Source organism: Thunnus thynnus, chromosome 10 (assembly GCF_963924715.1).
Source record: "Thunnus thynnus chromosome 10, fThuThy2.1, whole genome shotgun sequence".
NCBI classification, from domain to species: Eukaryota; Metazoa; Chordata; class Actinopteri; order Scombriformes; family Scombridae; genus Thunnus; species Thunnus thynnus.
The window spans coordinates 21,546,049-21,565,115 of NC_089526.1; the positions used below are offsets into that span (position 1 = coordinate 21,546,049).

Sequence of the window (19,067 nt, forward strand, 5' to 3'; positions counted from 1 at the left end):
ACACACACACACACACACACACACACACACACACTCACAAAATGTGTAAAGAAATTAGGTCAACAGCCTTGAATTACAAAGAGTTAAACCTTATTATGTCTGATTAATAACACAACTCTAGTACTGTATACATGTATGTGTGTGTGTGTATGTGAGAATATTTGTGTGTGTGTCCGTCCATTGCCTTGACAGCTGATATTAACCATTACCACCTCAATGACTTTTTAATAGGAACTCATTTCCATATGTAATCTCAATGTTGCGGTGTGTGTGTGCGCGTGCCTAATGCCCTTAGTGCCCTGCTGCTCTTGGGGTCTCTGAAGCATACAGAAATGGGATCTGCCCCCTATAGCTTCCTTTGACTCTCTCAGCCCCCCCTCTCTCCTCCCCCCCCACACACTCTGTGTCTCATCCTCCCTGTCCTCTAATCCGCGCTCCCCATCAGCCATTCATCCTCCCCTCAGCTTCAACTCATGTGCTTTTAATGACGTACAGTACAAGTTCATTATCTTGATAGACTGACATCAGGGTTAAATCTCGAGACAGTATGGATAATCCCTGTTTGATAGATAACTCCTGTTTCACACAGTTATATAAATCACAGTTACATACTGAGCTATTTTTCCTATTTTTCCATTCATTTCAATTAGTGCTGAAAACAGTTGCTGATCAATGAGTAGATTGACATGTGATCACTTTGAAAATCAGTTAAACTTTTGTGTCATTTATTGATTTTAAAAAAACATTTGCGGCTGTTCAAATGTGGTGATTTGTTAAACATCTTTCAACTCAGGGACAGTTGTACTTGAATCACATTAACATCCAGTTTATCAGCAGCAGATGAATTTGAGCTATTGTGACAGCTACATCTTTTACCTCAGTCTCCTGTTTAATTTCATTCAGTGCTTGTTAAGTGACACTAATGAGATCATTTCTTAATGAAAGCAGATAACAAGGCCTGTTGATTACTAACAAAATCACTAATAATATTAGTCCCACTCAGATGCTTCTCTGTAAAGAATTCTCTCACACTTATTATCTCCTGTTTATTGTTCATTATCTATCCTGCTTCCTTATTTTTTTCATCGGTTTTTCAGGGGGGCTTTTATAATAACTATGCACAGGTAAATGAGGACAAATCACTTAACTGAGAATGACAGAGAATGCATTCAGTTATAAATCCAATGTATATTTTCTGCCATTCTTTCTCCAAGGCGGCAGCAGCTGGAGCCTATCTGACCCAAACGTGGACAGGCTGCTTGTCTATTACAGTACAAGCAGATATCCTGCTTATTTTTGTCTTTCTCCCTCTAGTTAAGGATAAAAATGTAGAATTGATTCAAATTTAAAACTGATTACAAACAGTTTAAGGTAAAAAAAAAAAGATTTAAATTATTTATTCCTCTTTTTCATGCCTGCACATTAAAAAAAAAAAGACTTAACAGTGGAATGCACACTCTTCAAGTTGGTTCTTTCATGTTGGACATGATGTATGGCAGGAAAGGAAAAGCATTATTAACTGACACACTGTAGCCTGTACTGTACATTTACTGTCAGACTGACAACTTACTGCTAACCTTTTCCTCTGCTCTGCTCACATTCATGTCAGTTTTCTTCCGCTCGATATCTACACACACATTAAGCACTGCCCTATTCCTTAATGGAGCTACGCTACTCTTGTACCTTTCACGTAGATGTCCTTTGAAGAATGAAGAGAGGGAGGATGACTCAAAACAATTCCACAATAACATAGGGTGTTATTGTGCTTGCACAGTGTGCGAGTGAAAATCATTAGTAGCCCATTGATATTAATGATCGTGTGAATTTTTTGCAGTGGCGCTCATAATTTTTGCAGTGGCAATGTGCCGCTGCTGAATGAATATAGAGGAAATACTGTCTGTACTTGAGTCACACTTAATGTTAGTCAGTCATGCTGATAACAACAGTTTCAGAGTATTAGTGAATCATTGTCAACTTTGAGAAATCACTTTTAGTTTTAGTTTGTATGTTATTTGAATCTTTATGCTGTAGTGTGTTCTTTTGTTTAAAAGGCATCAAGCATGAAGGACAAATAACACCTTGAGACCTGCTGTTTCCACCAGACCAATTTATTCCAAAACATCAATGAACAATCAATTGACATTTCCACCTCCATCTTTCTCTGTCCATTAGTTTGCTTTAACTCCTCTCTGAGTTCACAGGAAGCACTCGTGGCTTGCAGCACTATGGAGTTAAAGGGCTGTTTTGGTCTCCACAGATCCCATTTTCTCTTATATGCAGCAGTCGATCTGCTCTGGAAGCTTCACAAGATGCTTTCTCTTTGACAACACACACGCACATAAAAGATGAAAGAGGGGGTATAACTTCTTTCACAATTACTCCCTATACATTCATATACACACATGTGGGCCACAAATGTACATATACACACAGACAAACACACACACACACACACACACACACACACACACACACACACACACACACACACACACACACACGGTACTTTGAGCCCCTCTGCCAATTACTTTTGATATATCCGTACAATGTGTCTGACCCATATATGCTATGGCATGTTTTTCTTATGTACCATATACATTGCATGTGCACGAACATACACACAATCACACAGGCTTTGATGTATCCAGACATTCTGTCTCACGCACAGGCGTGCACAGAGGGTCATGCCTGTAGTTCAGATACTATGCAAAAAGTAGGTTAAAGCTGACATGTTTTCAAAGGATTGTGTAGGTTGTTCATTATAGCCATGCATATGCATGTACATCCACATGTGTGCATGCACACATACACTACACGTGCACGCACAACATGTACACACGTACGTGCAAGCACACATGCATGCATTTAGTATAAACATGCCTGAGAGAGAATATTTGCATATACAAGTGTGTGTGTGTGTTGGGTTAATCCGTGATGATGATGCTACCTGCCAAGTCACCCACGCACCAGATCAACAGTTGTTGCTCTAAATTAAGCTGCTTAATTACTGCAATTAAACTCTGCATGTGGTGTTTGTGCAAGAGTTATAGTGTGTAAACGTGTGAAAATGTGTGTGGCGGGTATTGAAGGAAGGCTTGTGTGTGTGTGTGTGTGTGTGTGTGTGTGTGTGTGTGTGTGTGTATGTATGTGTATTAATTTGTAGCTGCCTGGGTGTTTGAAAATGTTTATTTCCTGCATGCCTGTGAATCAAAGATTAGCTAAGTTTAAGAATTTCAGTGAGAGTTACTGAAAACAAACCTAGAAAAGTAACAATTTTTCAAGAATTTCTTCCTTTGAGCAAGCTGTCATTATTATTCTGTTAAGCTAATGTCAGTCATATATCATGCAGGGGAGGCTATTAAAAGAATGAAAGGTACACCAGTAAGAACTGACTTCTAGTTAAACTTCATCATTTCATTAAACACCACATAGCAATATAACTTTTTTTTTTGTGCCAGCAAAGCATGTGGAAACCAGCATCAGCAAAAGTATCAAACTTTTGTGGAAAATAAGGCTTATCAAATGATGCGGCGAAGTGATATAAGATTGGTTTAAGCATGAATTAAAACAATATTTGTATTGAGTGTAATCTGTTTTAACTTTTAAATGCATTCTGTGTGAATTTTAGACAAAAAGCACTAACAGATGCAGTTAGTGTTACTAATTATTAATTGCTATGTTATATTTATATGTATATATATATATATATATATATATATTAGTTACTCCAAGAGTTGGGGAAATGTATTTTGATATCATGCGGTATTTCTGTATCCCTCTTCTTGTCCCACTTTTCTCCTTTTAATCCATCCTCACTGCACACAGTTGCTTACTTTTCTCTCTTTACTTCCAAATTCATCATTTCATTTCTCAAGTCGCTGTTGTTGACATCTGGCCCAGAATTTTTCTCTGTCTAGTGGGTGGGTTGGGAGATTTGCTGTGGAGGCAGACAGCCAGAGGGGATTGGCTGGTGGGGGAGGATAGGGGGAGGGACTAATGTGATTGAAGGTCAGACAGGCCTTCCAGTCAGTAGCACAATACAAAAATATTGCTGGTTATGAATGAGAGGTGTGTGTGTGTGTGTGTGTGTGTCTGTGTGTCTGTGTCCTATCCATGTCATGAACAAATGCATCCTTTCTTGAAAATAATTGTTTAAATTAATATGGTATTTAAAAAGCACAGTGAAGCGTGTGTGAGTGGCATGGCATGGTGGTGTACACATCACTTCAAGAGTGTCTTAATTTGCTTACTGACACATAGCTAATGTATGCATGTGTGTGTCTGTTTCCATAGTATTTTGGCTGGACTGCAGCAGCAGGGCTAGCCCTTTAACCGCGAAGGTCCCTGACTGACTGACTGACTGACTGACTTACTGACTGAGTCGCTGAGTGATGAAGTTACACCATTGGTCAGCCAAATGTGGCGTGACTGACTGATGAGGTTACGCCATTTGTCAGCTGAATGCTGACATTTCCTATATCCATTTCAAGTTAAAAGCCTGTTTCAAATTAAAGTCTCTGGCTGTGTCTGAAATCCACACTAACTAATACTATTTATATGCTAAAACAGTATGTGAATTTTTTTAGTATATCGGAAACCTTAGAATGAAACCAATAGTATGTGAAGTGCATGCTATTTATGGGGAAATATTACAGTATACAAGCACTGGACAGTACGCCAGCATAAATATCCCACAATGCAATGCAGTAGCGACGACAACAACAACAACATAACAGACAATGGCGGACAGCGACCACTGCAGTTCTGGCGTAACATCAATAACACTTCAATTTAAGTGTAAGTGTAAGGTTTCACTTTGCTAGGTGTAATATAATTTTTTGAATTAGTTCAGACTTTATTGACATGGGCTACCATGGTTACTTGTCTCTAACCAGCAAGGAGGCTCTCAAGAAGTGACGTGATTATTACAGCTCAGTGTGTCCGAAAAGATACATACTACTGTTTATTCACACAAAAATATGTTGAATGATAGTACACATATTGGGTGTGTAGTGCATAGTGTGTGATTTCTGTCTCAGCGCCGGTGAAACAGAAGTTAGAGCATCTTTAACTTCTGTGCTATGACGTATTTCCCAGTGAAACAGAATATTTGAGCGGTGTACAGTTACAAGGGGGGATTTAAGTCAAATCCTTCGTATCTGATTGGTAAAAGTGGGTGGGGTTTATCAAGTTTAACACGACACACAGCTGCAGATAGAAACTGAGCTACAGAGCACTGTCGGCTCCACACACACCCTAACCAGTTGTTAGATGAGGAGGACGAGGGAGAGATGAATGAATTAGACCTCGACCACATTGTTTTGGAAATTTTTTGCCCACTGATACCCAAACACACATCTCTTCCCATCTCTCTCCATATTGCTCTGTTAGCTACTACGACCCACGAGTAGTCAAGTGTGGTTTTATTTGATGGGTGCGGTCAGCTAGTTGCCCGAAGTCACATTTGATTGGATGAATTTTTGTAAACGCCCTTGAGTTCAAGATGAATCATCAAACATTTTAAACCGTTTCACAGGAAGAGGAAAGACAAGGATTTTGATGTGGACATATAATTGGCATATAACAAGAGATAACTGAACTATTAACACAAGATTAGAAGGGGTTAAGTGTATTTTTCATTTCACTGGTTTTTTAAAAGCCCTCTAGCGTTCCATACACAATCCAGTCATATACTAGGTTTTGACCAAGGATATGTTGAAAGATTAGAGAATACTCACTTTTTCACGCTGGACATTAACAGATCTATTCCTAACATGCCTCCACAATATCCACAGCCCTCATACTGTGCAAAAATGTATCAAAAAGTTAATCTCAGCTGTCTGAGTCAGACAAATCAACTGTGTATCTTCCAAAGTTAGTCTTTTTTAGTACAGAATTACCTCTTTGGGTTGCCCCAGACTGTGTTTCCATGCTGAGCTGAGGTGGAGGGATAGTAACACAATTAGAGAAAAGAATACAAGGAAGGACACATTATTTATCCTCCCTAAACCCTTCTCATAACACATAAATGTGCTTTTTTGGCATGACATGTAAATGTTTTTGCATTACAGAGATGGAAAATTATACATAAAGGAAAAGACAAACAATAGGGACATTATAACAAGTACAACTGTTAACATGGAAAAAAAAGTATAAAGATATGTACCCAATAACATTCAAATACATTAATGTGAAAAACACACCATTTATGTTGTAATGTTATAGATTACACATCATTTATATGGTATTCTGTCTTCCTCTCTCTTTTTCTGTTTCTCTGTGTGAATTCCTGCACAAACTGAATGTTTCGTTAGAGGGAATGTATTGATCCATGTACTGTCCATGTCGACTCTCATCTCTCTCTGCGGGAGGTGGATCTGTGTTTGTGAATATTTATATTCTGCCTAATTATCAGTCTTCATGGGAACCAACTGGAAGAAAGTCGAGGGAGGTAAAACCAAGTTTAGAAAGTTCACAAACTTGTGGTTGAGTCACAAACAGCACTGATTTGTCATTTTCTCCCATTAGTTGATATGTTCATGTTGTGTATTTTTTTAGTCATTTTAACTTTTCAAAAATATCTCACTTGACTGTTCTATTATCTACTGCTTATATGGGTGTATACCCACTTAAAATGTTTGTCTAGACTCTTTAAAATGAAAAGTTTCTGCAAAACTTAAGAAAAATGTCCTAGAAAAATACGGGTTTTAAAACTTTACCTTTTCCAGTTTTTGTTCCACTGTCAACAAAAAGTGCTTAATTAAACTTTTTCAGTAGCAGAATATAAAGAGAATAGTCTCTGTTTGTTTTATTGTAGTGATATAAATATATTAACACTGTATGAATAAAAACATTAAGAATAACAGCATTAAAGCAAATACCATACAGAGTATTTCATAAGATCTGTTACATCAGAGTTAAAGAGCGAATATGCTCAAAGGGATCTAAGCTGTTATTGCTGTACATAAGGTCATTCACATTCTGATTGGTTGCATGGGTGGTAATGTTTAATAGATTACAGATTATATGCATATAAGGATGATCCTATTATACTGCATTAAACCCTTATTTTCCATGACACAAAGCAACACATAGCTAAGCATGTATACATTAAGCTGCCATGATGCATGAAGGGGCGTATGTGTTTGTATTTTATATAACATATACAAGCCTAAGGACAGCAGTCATATATTAAGACTATCAGACCATCACATTAAAGTAAAATCCTATAAACTACAGTTGACCAAATGTTGAAGTAACGCAGACATTTCCAACCAGTTTGACAGAAAAATGCGAATACATTTTTATTTAGATAAGCTTCAGACATGTGCAGTGTTTTCCTCTCCCTTTCACGCTCTCTCTCCCTCCATGTACTGTATGTATGTCTGCATGTACTTAGCCTCATGTTGACTTGTTCTATAAAAATAGGGTTTTAATTCAGTTTAATAGGATCATCTTTATGTGCATCTAATCTATAATCTGTTAAACATTATAGCCTGTGGCAACCAATCAAAATGTATATCATGCCAAAGAGATTAAGATAAGAAGGGATGCTGAACCTCATATATGTATGGTAGGGATAGAAGGGTAGCTTGGTACATGTGCCTTCATGTACACTAAAATTCACTTACGTTACACTGACTTTGACTTGTACACACACACACACACACATGTATACAGTATACACAAACGCACATAGAGTTGTAAGCATGCACTTATCCATATGAGTGATAGTGTTCTTGTGGGTATACACACATGATGGTGAAGTTGGTTAAAGTCAGGAAACAAGCATGAAAAGATGGTGGAACTACTGCCCCTGTCTGTAAAACTGTAATCTATTAAGGATGCTTCTTCTCACTAGGAGGTAATTCTAATTTGTCAAACCATGAGTATCTTTGATGTTTTGCTTTAAAAGCTGAACAAATACGAATTAATGTAAATGTCACAAGCATAACTTTTAATCTCTGCCTCTCTGCCTCTCTCTTACATGGGAGGCTGATCTTTGGTCACACAAACAGTCACAGAAGAAGAAGTCGCCAAAACAAACACATTAGACATGGCTGAGAAAACAAAATGATCAAATGTCATTTTAACTATGTTGATGATGACAATGTTTGTTGCCATGGGCGCAATAAAAAAATGCTTGTAGGGGGCAAAACAAGTAATTTGGCTGAAGACCTGTTCTGTAAACAACAGTTGACAAAAATGCACAGAGTTCTTCTACAGTCCATCCACTGCTGGTGACATTATGCCATGTCATAGCCATAGACATGGTGCCGTCTAGGCTACTAATATTGCTGCTGAGGAAGAAATATTGTGTTGTACATATTGACAAAGAGATATTGAAATAGCACAGAGATACAGATTATGTAAAATATATGTGTGAGTGCAAGTGAGTGAATAGAAAATATATTAGGTTATTTATTGTTGTTATTGAGCATGGCCCTTATTAATTCTGTCACATTTTTTTGTTGAATATACATTATTAAAATCAACCAATAACCACAATGTTTCAAGATACTAAAACTAAAAAAGTAATTGTTAAAGCAACCATATGTAGAATTTGACTATATGTAGGTTTTCCCAGTGGTAGTATCAAAAAATACACCATGGCAGACTCACTGTATGCTATGCTGTGTGTGTATTTTCTTCAAAAGTCCCATGAATAATTACAGTGACCAAGTAGCATTAATGTACAGAACCAGTCAAAAGTTTGGACACATTTTCTCATTCAAGTGAATGGGAAGGTGTGTCCAAACTTTTGACTGGTTCTGTATGTTTTTTCTTTTTTTTCATTCAGAGAAAGTAATTTTTTTTTGACATTTCTCACATCTATGATAGCAAAATAAGTTATTATTAGTCCTTTTTGGAAAAAGTAGTAATTTTACACTGCTGTGTCTCCAACACTTGAACATCCAGGGTGATATTCAGTCATTTGACAGTTTTCATGTGTGTACTATTGAAAGTAATCAGAAACAGCATGCACCAACTAATAGAAACAAGCATGACATGAAAATGTGTGGTCATGTTGTGCCGCTTGTGTGTCTCATTTATGATTTAAGATCCTTTTACCGTTGCAACAGTGGCTTTTACTAAAGCTCCCAATCACCTGAATCAATTGGTTCTGTCACGCTTCTTCAAAGCAACCACTTCAAAGCCCTCATCTCTTTTCTCCTCCCACTCTTCCCATCCTTTAATCCAAAGGCGGAGCCAGGAGGGCCATAAGAAATTATATATGTAAACAATATAATGATATATAGAAGTCTGCAAGTGTATAGTGTGGTTGTAAGTACTGTAGCTTATTGGCCGTGTTAGCAGCTTTTCTATATGGAAACAAACACACATATTATCATGGTAACAAATCTTTATTTGTGACTAATGGAAATGAAATCTTTATTTGCCGAAAATGAAGATCAACATCTGCATGTCACATGTTCATTCTGCTTTTCGGTTGAAATGGTTTGAGTTCAGCTTCCGATATGATTGAATCCAGGTCTTTATTAGAACATACAACAACAAAACTAAAATCTGTCACTTTTACTCATTTCTGAAATAATCCTGTCATTCTCCAAATTAGATTACTGTAAAACAAGCCAGTAGACATAACCAAATTAATAATATAATACATAATACAAAATCATGTTTTTGTCAAACATCATGTTTTTTTCTTTATTATTGTGATAAATTCTTCCCAGGCTGAAAAGATGTTTTTCATTCTCTTGAATTCTATCAGACGACATGGGATTGTTTATCTATTTATTCATTTTTTTAGTCATTTTTGCTGTGTTTTTTTACATAATATTTTTTCTTGGCTTGTTGACTTATTAACAAAACACACAGTAGATAGATGTAGGTTTTGACCTGAGTTCATCATGTAGACAGACATAAATTAAACGTACTACACTTGGAATTCTGTGTTCAGTTCAGTTTAGATGACTAGCATTGGACAGACACACACACAGACAGACACACCGAACATGTATTTGGCAGAGTGTTGAAGTGATGATAGTTTGATATTTGTATGGCATTTGTCAAGTATGCTGATGGTGTTATTCTTGGACAAAGACAAATGCAGCTTACACATACACAAAGCTGTTTCCTCTTAAGCATGCTCTCTCTGTCTACGTCTCTCTACCTATCTATAGTCTCACCCCTGAAGGCTCAAACCCTAAACAAGGCAGGTCCCCCTGCCACCTTTCCATCTGCTGTTTTGTTCACTCCTCCCTGTGCTGTCTTTACACTGCTGTGTCAGAGTTCAGTGAATGTTAATAGCTTTTAGGAAAAGTCTCCTGCTGCCCACCCTTGTTTATAACTGTTCTGACATCAAACTGCATCATAAAGCGACATGGAAACAAGGGGTTAGGTTAAGGGTTTGTTGTATGAACACACACAGGTCAAAGCAGTGTGGAAACTTTAGAAAAGAGGTCCATATTTAATTTCAGTGGGACTAAACATTATAATTTGTTAATAAGCACATTATCGATATCCACAGTATATTGATATGTTAAAATTATTCTTTAGTTGTCTCATTTTGACATCGATGTCAAAGGATAGAATCAGCTGTAGAACAATACCTCGTAAACTGGTATGGGCTCAATGTCCTGCTAGCTCAAGAACATTTCAGCAACCTCCTAGTTACTAGATCACCATGAATTAAAACTTTTCACTGATGAAAAATATTAGGTTTTTGTAATATGGTGTTAATCTATATTGGATTTACAAATTTCTCCTTGCTAAATGTCTGTTATTTAAGTTTTTTCAACTTTTACATAAAAAAATGATGTCGTAATCTTGACATGCCTCATATTGACACATATCGGCCCGGTACCTCTCTCAGTGCGCACATACCAATACCAGAGGAAGCAGCTGTGCATTGTGTGTCAGAGCAGATAGAAAAGACAGAAGAAATATTTCCTGATGAGACGGCCACCTTCTCTCTGTCTCTGGCCAACAATAACACCACTGGCATGGCTAATGCAAAAGGGACTGACAAGCAGGCCAAAGGGGCAAATTAGTGGGCAGGTTATTGAGTTGATGGGGAGATCTATGGATGACTGTTTCCATAGCGTCCCCCTGTTCAAAACATAATTAACACAGGAATCTCAAAAGCTATTTAATATCTGGCAACACATAACCTTACTTGCTTGGCAGCATTATGTGAGTTGAATCACAGGAATGTTGTTTTGGATGGAACCAATTTAGCTCCTAGGCCAAGTTAATGCAGGTCTAGCCCTTTGCAAAGAGACCTCTTGGCCAGCAATATTGTGGGACAAAGCTGTGACGTAGAAACTGATGCTTCGGGTGTGGTGGGTGCAGGAATACATCCACTCTTGGGATGTAGATGATGCAAGCAAGGGTTTGACCTTGGCATAGGGATTGGTTTTATTTAGCCCAAACAAGGTAATGTTAGCGGCGCTGGAAATTTGCTGTCACCGCCTCTCTTTAGGCTACAAAAACTAAAAAATGAGACACAGATTATTGGGAAGATATACTGCAGGGAATCAGCCGTAGTGTTAATGCTGCTAAACTGAGACAGTGGTGGTAGCTGATGATAACATGTCTATGCATTAAGCCTGACCTCCAGGTTCTCCAGTGATTCCAGCCTGGCCAACGGTAGACGGGTAGCTCTTATCTATGTCTTGGAAAGCAGGCATTGCTGAAACCCGGCCTATTTTCTTTGTAAAATAAATTGAACGAGTTAGTACATGATAAAGAACATTTAATGAACTAGCCTGTTTTTGAGTATTGAATCAAGGTGGAATATGCCTTTTAATTAACTGCATACTGAAGCAAATGAACATCATATCCTGCATTGCATTGTTGGCGTGTGGTAGCCTTTAGATCTGATCATGTGTGATTGATGGATGCTTTTGATGGTGTTTTTAGACGTGGCTGGCTCCAGAAGTCATTAGTGCATCCTAATGTCAATGATGATGAGCTTTGGAAACTCTTTCACTCTGGACAATTATGCTGCCATCATCTTTAATCTATCTGGCCCATGCACGCCTTTTAAAAACACAGTTTTACTCTCTCTCTCTTTCTCTCTCTCTCCCTCTCTCTCTCTTACACACACACACACACACACACACACACACACACACACACACACACACACACACGAACTCTCCAATTAGCCAAACACCATCTTTACTCTCCGAATGACCACATGCATCTTTCTGTCTGTCTTTGCACAGCTAATGATAATGATGGTTGTGTGTTTTGCTCTGTGTGTGTGTGTGTGTGTGTACTTGTGCCCCTGCAAGTGCAGATGTATTTGTGTGTGCCTGCATGATATGATATGTCTTAACACATAGCTTAAGCAGACAGTCAACCATTTCCAGACCTACAGCCAAATGACAGTTAGATCATTAAGCTCTAGCAGTGAGCATTGCTCTAATTTAGCATGAAGCTGGTAGAAAGTCCCCTCTTGCTGTATGTGACCTTCACTTCCCTGGAATGCATGTTTGTAAGACGGGTATTTTTAATACATGTCAGTGACTGTCATGAGCTGGGTTCTGTCGAGGTCTTGCAGCATTTAGGCAAAGACAAGAGACTGCTAACAGTAATAAAACAATAATACTTCAGAGGAGCTGCTGTGATGGTAGGGGAGATTTGTATCTCGGGGTTAGCAATAGGGCAAAAACTGCTGTCACAATACTTTTACCCATATTTATCAGTTTACTATGATTTTAATAATACTGTTTTAGTGTTCTGATAATAGCTGAAACCTGAAGAAATGTGTACATCATGATTTAAACACGATACTTAGAAGAAGAAGTTAGCTTGTATAAACAGCTTGTATGAAACATTGAAACAACAAACGGTTACTCAGTGTTTCCCCTAGGATTTCTTCCAGCAGCGGTGCTGTTGCGCACGAGCAGAGCACTCAACAGCAGGACCTGTATTTGCGCACATCAGCAGTGGAATAACTGAAAACTACTATGGCATTGTTCCAAACTTCCATAGAGTCATGCGTGTGTCAGTTTACAGGAGTTTTTGACAGCAGAAGGGCTCTGGAGGCCCGGAATGACAGAATGAAATGCCTCAACACAGAAAATGTACACTATTTTTAGAGATGCACTGATATGGAATTACAAGGCCAATAACAATAGTGATAATTATAGACTTAAGTGACTATAGTTCAAAATGAGATGATTATATATTTGTTGTGGATAATTTTATTATTACAAATGCAAAAACTTGAAGATGACAATATAGATTGACAAGTTTTTTTTCTAATACAAGGTTTACAGCTTTCACCATCCCTACAATAAAGAATATATATATATATATATATATATATATATATATATATATATATATATTTAATTATTAACTTGTTTGTAACTACCAATTTATCTTTTTAATATGTAGACAAATTAACATCAGACCTTATCTCCAAGACCCTTAGAATAACCTTTCATACTGTTAACTGATAAATGGTTGAAGCCCTCAGACTCCACTGTTCAGAAAAGCTGCAGGTCTTTAACAATAAAGTGGTTAACAGCTCTGTGGCATCATTCATCCTCTCCTCTGTACAGTAGGTACTGATGGTAGAGAGGAGGGGCAGGCTTATGTCAGCCTTAAGTCTATAAGAATTCAACTCATTTTCAGATATTTAGCTAATTAGACTCAATTGTTACATTCAATGAACATCCTTTTAGAGCTTGTTCATAACAGTTCCCTAATAGCATAATGAGCTCTGTATAGCTGTAAAACATAGAGACAGTGAATGAGAGCGGAGCGGGAGTTGACTGCTGGAAGTCGGAGACGTCGTATTTAAGTTTATGTTCTGCTTGTTCAACAGTTGTTTGATAAATTTCTCTTGACGTCTCCCTTACTGACGGATATTGTTGCACTTACAGCAGCAAGCAATTGTAGTCGACTGTAGTAAAGTATAATCTAAAGTTTGTTTCATCCTGTCTGCTGTGCTGCCCTCATGCAAACAGGCACAGACCACAGACAGAGAGCAGAAGAGGGGGAGACAGAGAGGCAGATATCTCATTCGTTCCCCACTAGCTCCAGTCCCTGATTATTATGTACAATGTGAAATTTCAGCAGCGGTGTTCATCATTTAGCAGTGGCACTTTGCTGCTGTTGAAATCATATAGAGGAAACACTCTTACTGTAAAGTCAGGGAACTGTCCTCTTGTTAATCTGGACATTGGAGCAGTTTGGAGGCCTCAGAATGCAGTCTACCCCAAAGAGTTAAAGGTGCAGTGTGTAGAATTTAGTGGCATCTAGCGGAACGGACTTGGCAGAAATGGAATATAACATTCATAAGTATGTTTTAATTAGTGTATAATCACCTGAAAATAAGAATCGTTGTGGTTTTTTTTACCTTATAATGAGCCCTTTATATCTACATAGGGTGTGGGTCCTCTTCCATGGAGCCGGCCATGTTGCACTGCCATGTTTCTACAGTTGCCCAGAGTAGACAAACCAAACACTGGCTCTAGAGGGGGCCTTTTGCATTTTTCATGAGTTTTGTGGCCACTGTAGGTTCTCCTACATGCTTGAAAGGGGGCGGGGGGGTGAGGGGAGGGGTATTCATTTGGTTGTATTCTGTAACCTTACCGCTAGATGCCACAAAATCCTACACACTGGTCCTTTAAAACATTGGAAATGTAGTTCTAGTTTTGTTGTGACGTTTAATCAGTAAAAGATTTAAGTCCATTCTTCAAGCAAGGGTGGCTAACATAGGTGTGATTGATCTTCATATTTACTGTAAACAGTCCAGATACTGGTTTAAAGCAATTGAATTCTGAATCAGCTGCACAGGACAGAACTCCAGCTCAGTGGGTCCTAATGGGACAAGAAAAAATCACAAATAACTGGACATCAAAACAGAAGTCTGAATCAGATAGTACTTCCAGGTTTCAGCCTACATGCTTTAGATTCACTACCTAGAGTAAGTTCGGTCATACTGAATCCAGTTAAACAGTAGCTATAGTCACAGTAAAGAATGCCCTCTTGGGTATTGTAGTATGTGTATGATAGTTACAACAATGGTTATGTATGCATTATGCATATAGTATGCGTGGGGGCCCTTTTTTAAGACAGCTGGACTTTTTGCATCATTCAAAAGCAGTTTTGAACAAAATCATTGGAGGATCTACAGGAAAGTTGGTTTTTGGAAATCTGATTCATTTCATATCAGTTGACAAACAAGTGTGGCAGGAGTGCATTGTGTGAAATTAAATTTAATCAAGATATTAAACATGTTTTGTTGATGTTTTTGTTTTGTTTTTTTCTGTTTGTTTGTTTACGTCTGTTCAGAGGGAGTATGTGAGATCTGGTTGACCAGTGAAGACACAGGAGCCTATGGTAGAGACATCGGGACAGACCTGCCCACACTGCTGTGGAGACTGGTGGAGGAGATTCCTGAAGGAGCCATGCTTAGGCTGGGTATGACCAACCCACCATATATCCTGGAACACCTAGAGGTATGCACAGTACACAGTCACAAACAAACCAATATAAACATGTGCCACTCAATTTACTCTAAAGTACCATCAAAGAAGATACTAGAACGGCCATTAATGCAGCTAAAATACTTAGAGTACCCCACTTATTAAGCAAGCATAAGTAGGCTTTTTCTACCTTTTTGTTTTTGTCTCCATAGCCTCTTGTGCTATCCCTTCCAGGGAACAAATAATATTGCTTTGTCTAGATTTAATAAACTAAATGGCTTTCTGTTTTGCTTAGCAAGCAGTTTAGCCGCACCACTCATACTCCATTCATTAGAGCAGTTCATTCTCTTCTCTCCCTAATGAGTCAATTAAGGACCATTGTGTCCTCTTTAGCAACCTCATTTTATCAGTCATTATTGTCTTCCCTAATGGAACAATGGACATTGTTATCCTCTCTCTCTCTTTCTCTCTTCTTCTCCCTCTGTGCATTTTTGCATGTGTCTGTTTCTGTCTGTCTGACATGCTATCATTTAAATCTTTTTTCCTTCTCTGTCAATCTATCTTTATTATTTTTTTAAATGTATGGTTTCTAAAAGCGTCCGGGTAATAATCACATATTATCACCATTTTCCACCACCAGTGGACAATAGGCAATAAATGGCCGCTGCTTTCAGACAGCAGATTATCTTGGAGAGAGGAGAGAAACGCAAAATGGCATATAGGATGCAGAGGACAGATCTATTAAAGAAATTATTAACGTTATTTGTCTGAATTATTTGGATACATAAAGTTAAGGGATAAAAGCTTAAAAAAAACCAATAGCATGTTTGTTTTGTGGTCAGGTTTGTCTACCACACTTCCATCATTGTGGGTAAATAAAATAAATAATCAATAAAATCAAGATGGTAGGATGTGACAAGAAGGTACACACTTACCAGCACACCAAATCAAAACAGTTTTTTGTGTCTTTGTGTTCTGTTAAATTGGTGTCATATAATTCAAGTGAGAGCGAGAGGGAGAGCTAGAAATAGTGTATGTGTGGGAGAGCTGGAGAAGGTGCCTGTTTGTGTATGGCTGCAAGGAGAGAAGTGAAACTCAAACTTCACTTTTATTTAATAATTATATAATATAATTCTGTAATTACTGTAAACAGTGGTATGTGTTGGACTACACTGCTGCCTGGAGTCTTTGTTAACAGTGACAACCAGAGATGAACCTCTTAAAACGTGTGCAACACATGTTGAATGTGTCACTAGACCTGCATCATGTGTGCGTCTCCTGTCTTAAAATATAATAATACTGGTTTTTTTTTTTCCCTTCAGCGTGACAAGCTAGTAAAATTGAACAACTGTGAATGTATGGCACTTCAGTAGTAAGGCTGTGCTTGTGTTTACATTTGAAACAGTAGAGGTGACAATTTAAGGAAATAAATGGAGGAAATGTACAAGAAATGAGTGAATTTGGGTCAGAGATTTTATTCTTTTGATTTTATTTAGTGCTTGGTGTCAACCCTCATTTTAAATTAGGTGATAGTATGTCCGTATAAGACTGAAGTTTTGCTTTGCTTTTGTCATTCTCCAGTCTCACCCCTCAGGAAATCCAATAGGATATGTGACAGAGAAAATAGTTAATGGAGGAAGGGATGACATAGAGATCTGAAATGGGGAACAGTAACCTAGAAAAGTAAAGTAAGACAAAACTTTTCAGTTAAAAAAAAAAAAAAAAAAGGCGAGTGAAGTTCACAACAAATATACTTTTGAATCAAACAATCAAGGATGATTGGAGATCATAGATGAATGAAATGAGGGCAGAAATGGAAAAAAATGGGGATGAAGGCCCGGGGATAGAGATGAGGGGTAAAGAGGAGTGAGAAAAGTGCTGTGGGAAGCAGCAATGGAGGTTGTAATTAACCAGGGGTTAATGGAGGTGGCTAATTGTCCCCCACATGTATAGGTAGGCTTTCTGCTTGGCTACATTACAATTAAAAAACCACCCTCCTAATGATAGGGAATAACAATTAACTGATAATTAGAAATATGCTAGGGTGACACACTAGCTTGGTCTCTGTGTGTGTATGTTAAGAATCATTTCATATGCTACCAGCCCTTTTATTGTTAACGTCCATGCATTGAATTGAATTATATCTTTTTTTGCTTTAATTCCTCAGTCAATTAACCTACATAAGAAAAGATAAGAGTGCTCTTCTTTAACTTATCATTGTCTTTTGTTGCTCCTGTCCCCCATTTACCCTTTTATCCTCTTCCCTCCCTTTCTCCCCTCGTTTCCACCCCCTCTTCAGTTCTTGCTTCTTTTCCTTCCCACTTTCCTGCTTCTCTTTCTTGCCCTACTTGTAAACTTTCTATATATTGACTGTTGTTTAGAGCCTAAGTTATCTTGTTTCCTCCTGTTTGTTTTTGCTGTTTCTCTCCCTGATCCTTATTTTTACTTCTCACTCATTCCAGGTCTTTCCCCTCAGTAATTCATCATATTCTTCTAGTCACTTTTTAAACTTTTTTTTCATCTTTTCACACCTAATAAGTCTATTTTTTTTCCTCCTAATCACTCTCCCTCCACCGCCTCTTCCATCGCTTCCCCCCAATTCTTCTCATGATGACGGTAATCACAGCAATATGAACAGAGTGATGATGATGAAGGCCAAATCTCCGAAGTAGATTTACCCTTCATCCTAAATAAAGGCCAAATTATACCCCGCTGTCTTTCCTTCAAAGAACACCAGCACTTATACAGTATAACAGCATCATACCGAATGGCTGTGATTGAAGCTGAAAAGGCCAAGTAACCTCTTCACTTCCTCCTAAAAGATCACCCTCTCCAAACACTCTCACACACATACTCGCTCAGATCAACGCTTTTCCCCTTGTCTCCCTCTGACAAAAAAAGAACACACAGTTTCTTCCTATGTGCAGCCTGTTTTTTTTTTTTTTTTTCTGGTAGATGTAGACAGCCTTATATCACCATTTCCTGATTGGAGCAGTTAAAGGCCCAATCACCTCTCACGGGCCACTAGTCTCTGACATTTTAGTTGATTGCATTGTGCCATCGGTAGTTTCTTTTTGAGTAGTTGCAACTAAAAATGTCTTTACAAAAATGCTACTCTTTTGTTCTTCCTCTTGCTGACATTTTTCTCTTTGCACTTTAATATTTTGAGCTCAGCATTTTTATCTATCAGTCTATCCATCTATCTATAAATTGCAAAGGCGCAACAGTAGGTCATCTGATCATATAAGGTGCATGTGTGCGCGCACATGCAGATACCTATGGTATGTATGTGCGAGCCTCTGTGTTTGTGATTGAATCTAGCATGCTAGCAGAGTCAGCAAATGAGGTGTGAAAGTAGCCTCCTTGTATGTAGCAATCAGTCAGTCTGAGATGGATGAAATTGCAGTTCTCCATTAAACATCCTCCTCACTCATCTCAGTCGGACCAGAATACATCAGATATACCGCTCACACTCACTACACAGTTAGCTCCGTGCAATAATGGTGTTATACTATAACCTTTTGTGATTTAACTTAACATTTTGCTCAGCTTAATTCGCTCAAAACTTAAACAATTACAATAAATTGGCTGTTAAATAATGTTGAGCCGCTTGAAAGTTGGTGTACACAATGCACTGGAAAGTTAGATTAATAA

The 19,067-nt window shown here is 38.0% G+C and overlaps 1 protein-coding gene across 1 annotated transcript in view; it reads left to right on the forward strand.

The window, feature by feature from the left end:
• Positions 1-19,067, forward strand: part of cdkal1 (CDK5 regulatory subunit associated protein 1-like 1) — a 244,794-nt gene that overhangs the window by 125,686 nt on the left and 100,041 nt on the right. Inside the window, exon 9 of the mRNA XM_067602097.1 lies at positions 15,280-15,446. Coding sequence (XP_067458198.1) covers positions 15,280-15,446 — 167 coding nt within the window. The remainder of the gene's footprint in view (positions 1-15,279; positions 15,447-19,067) is intronic.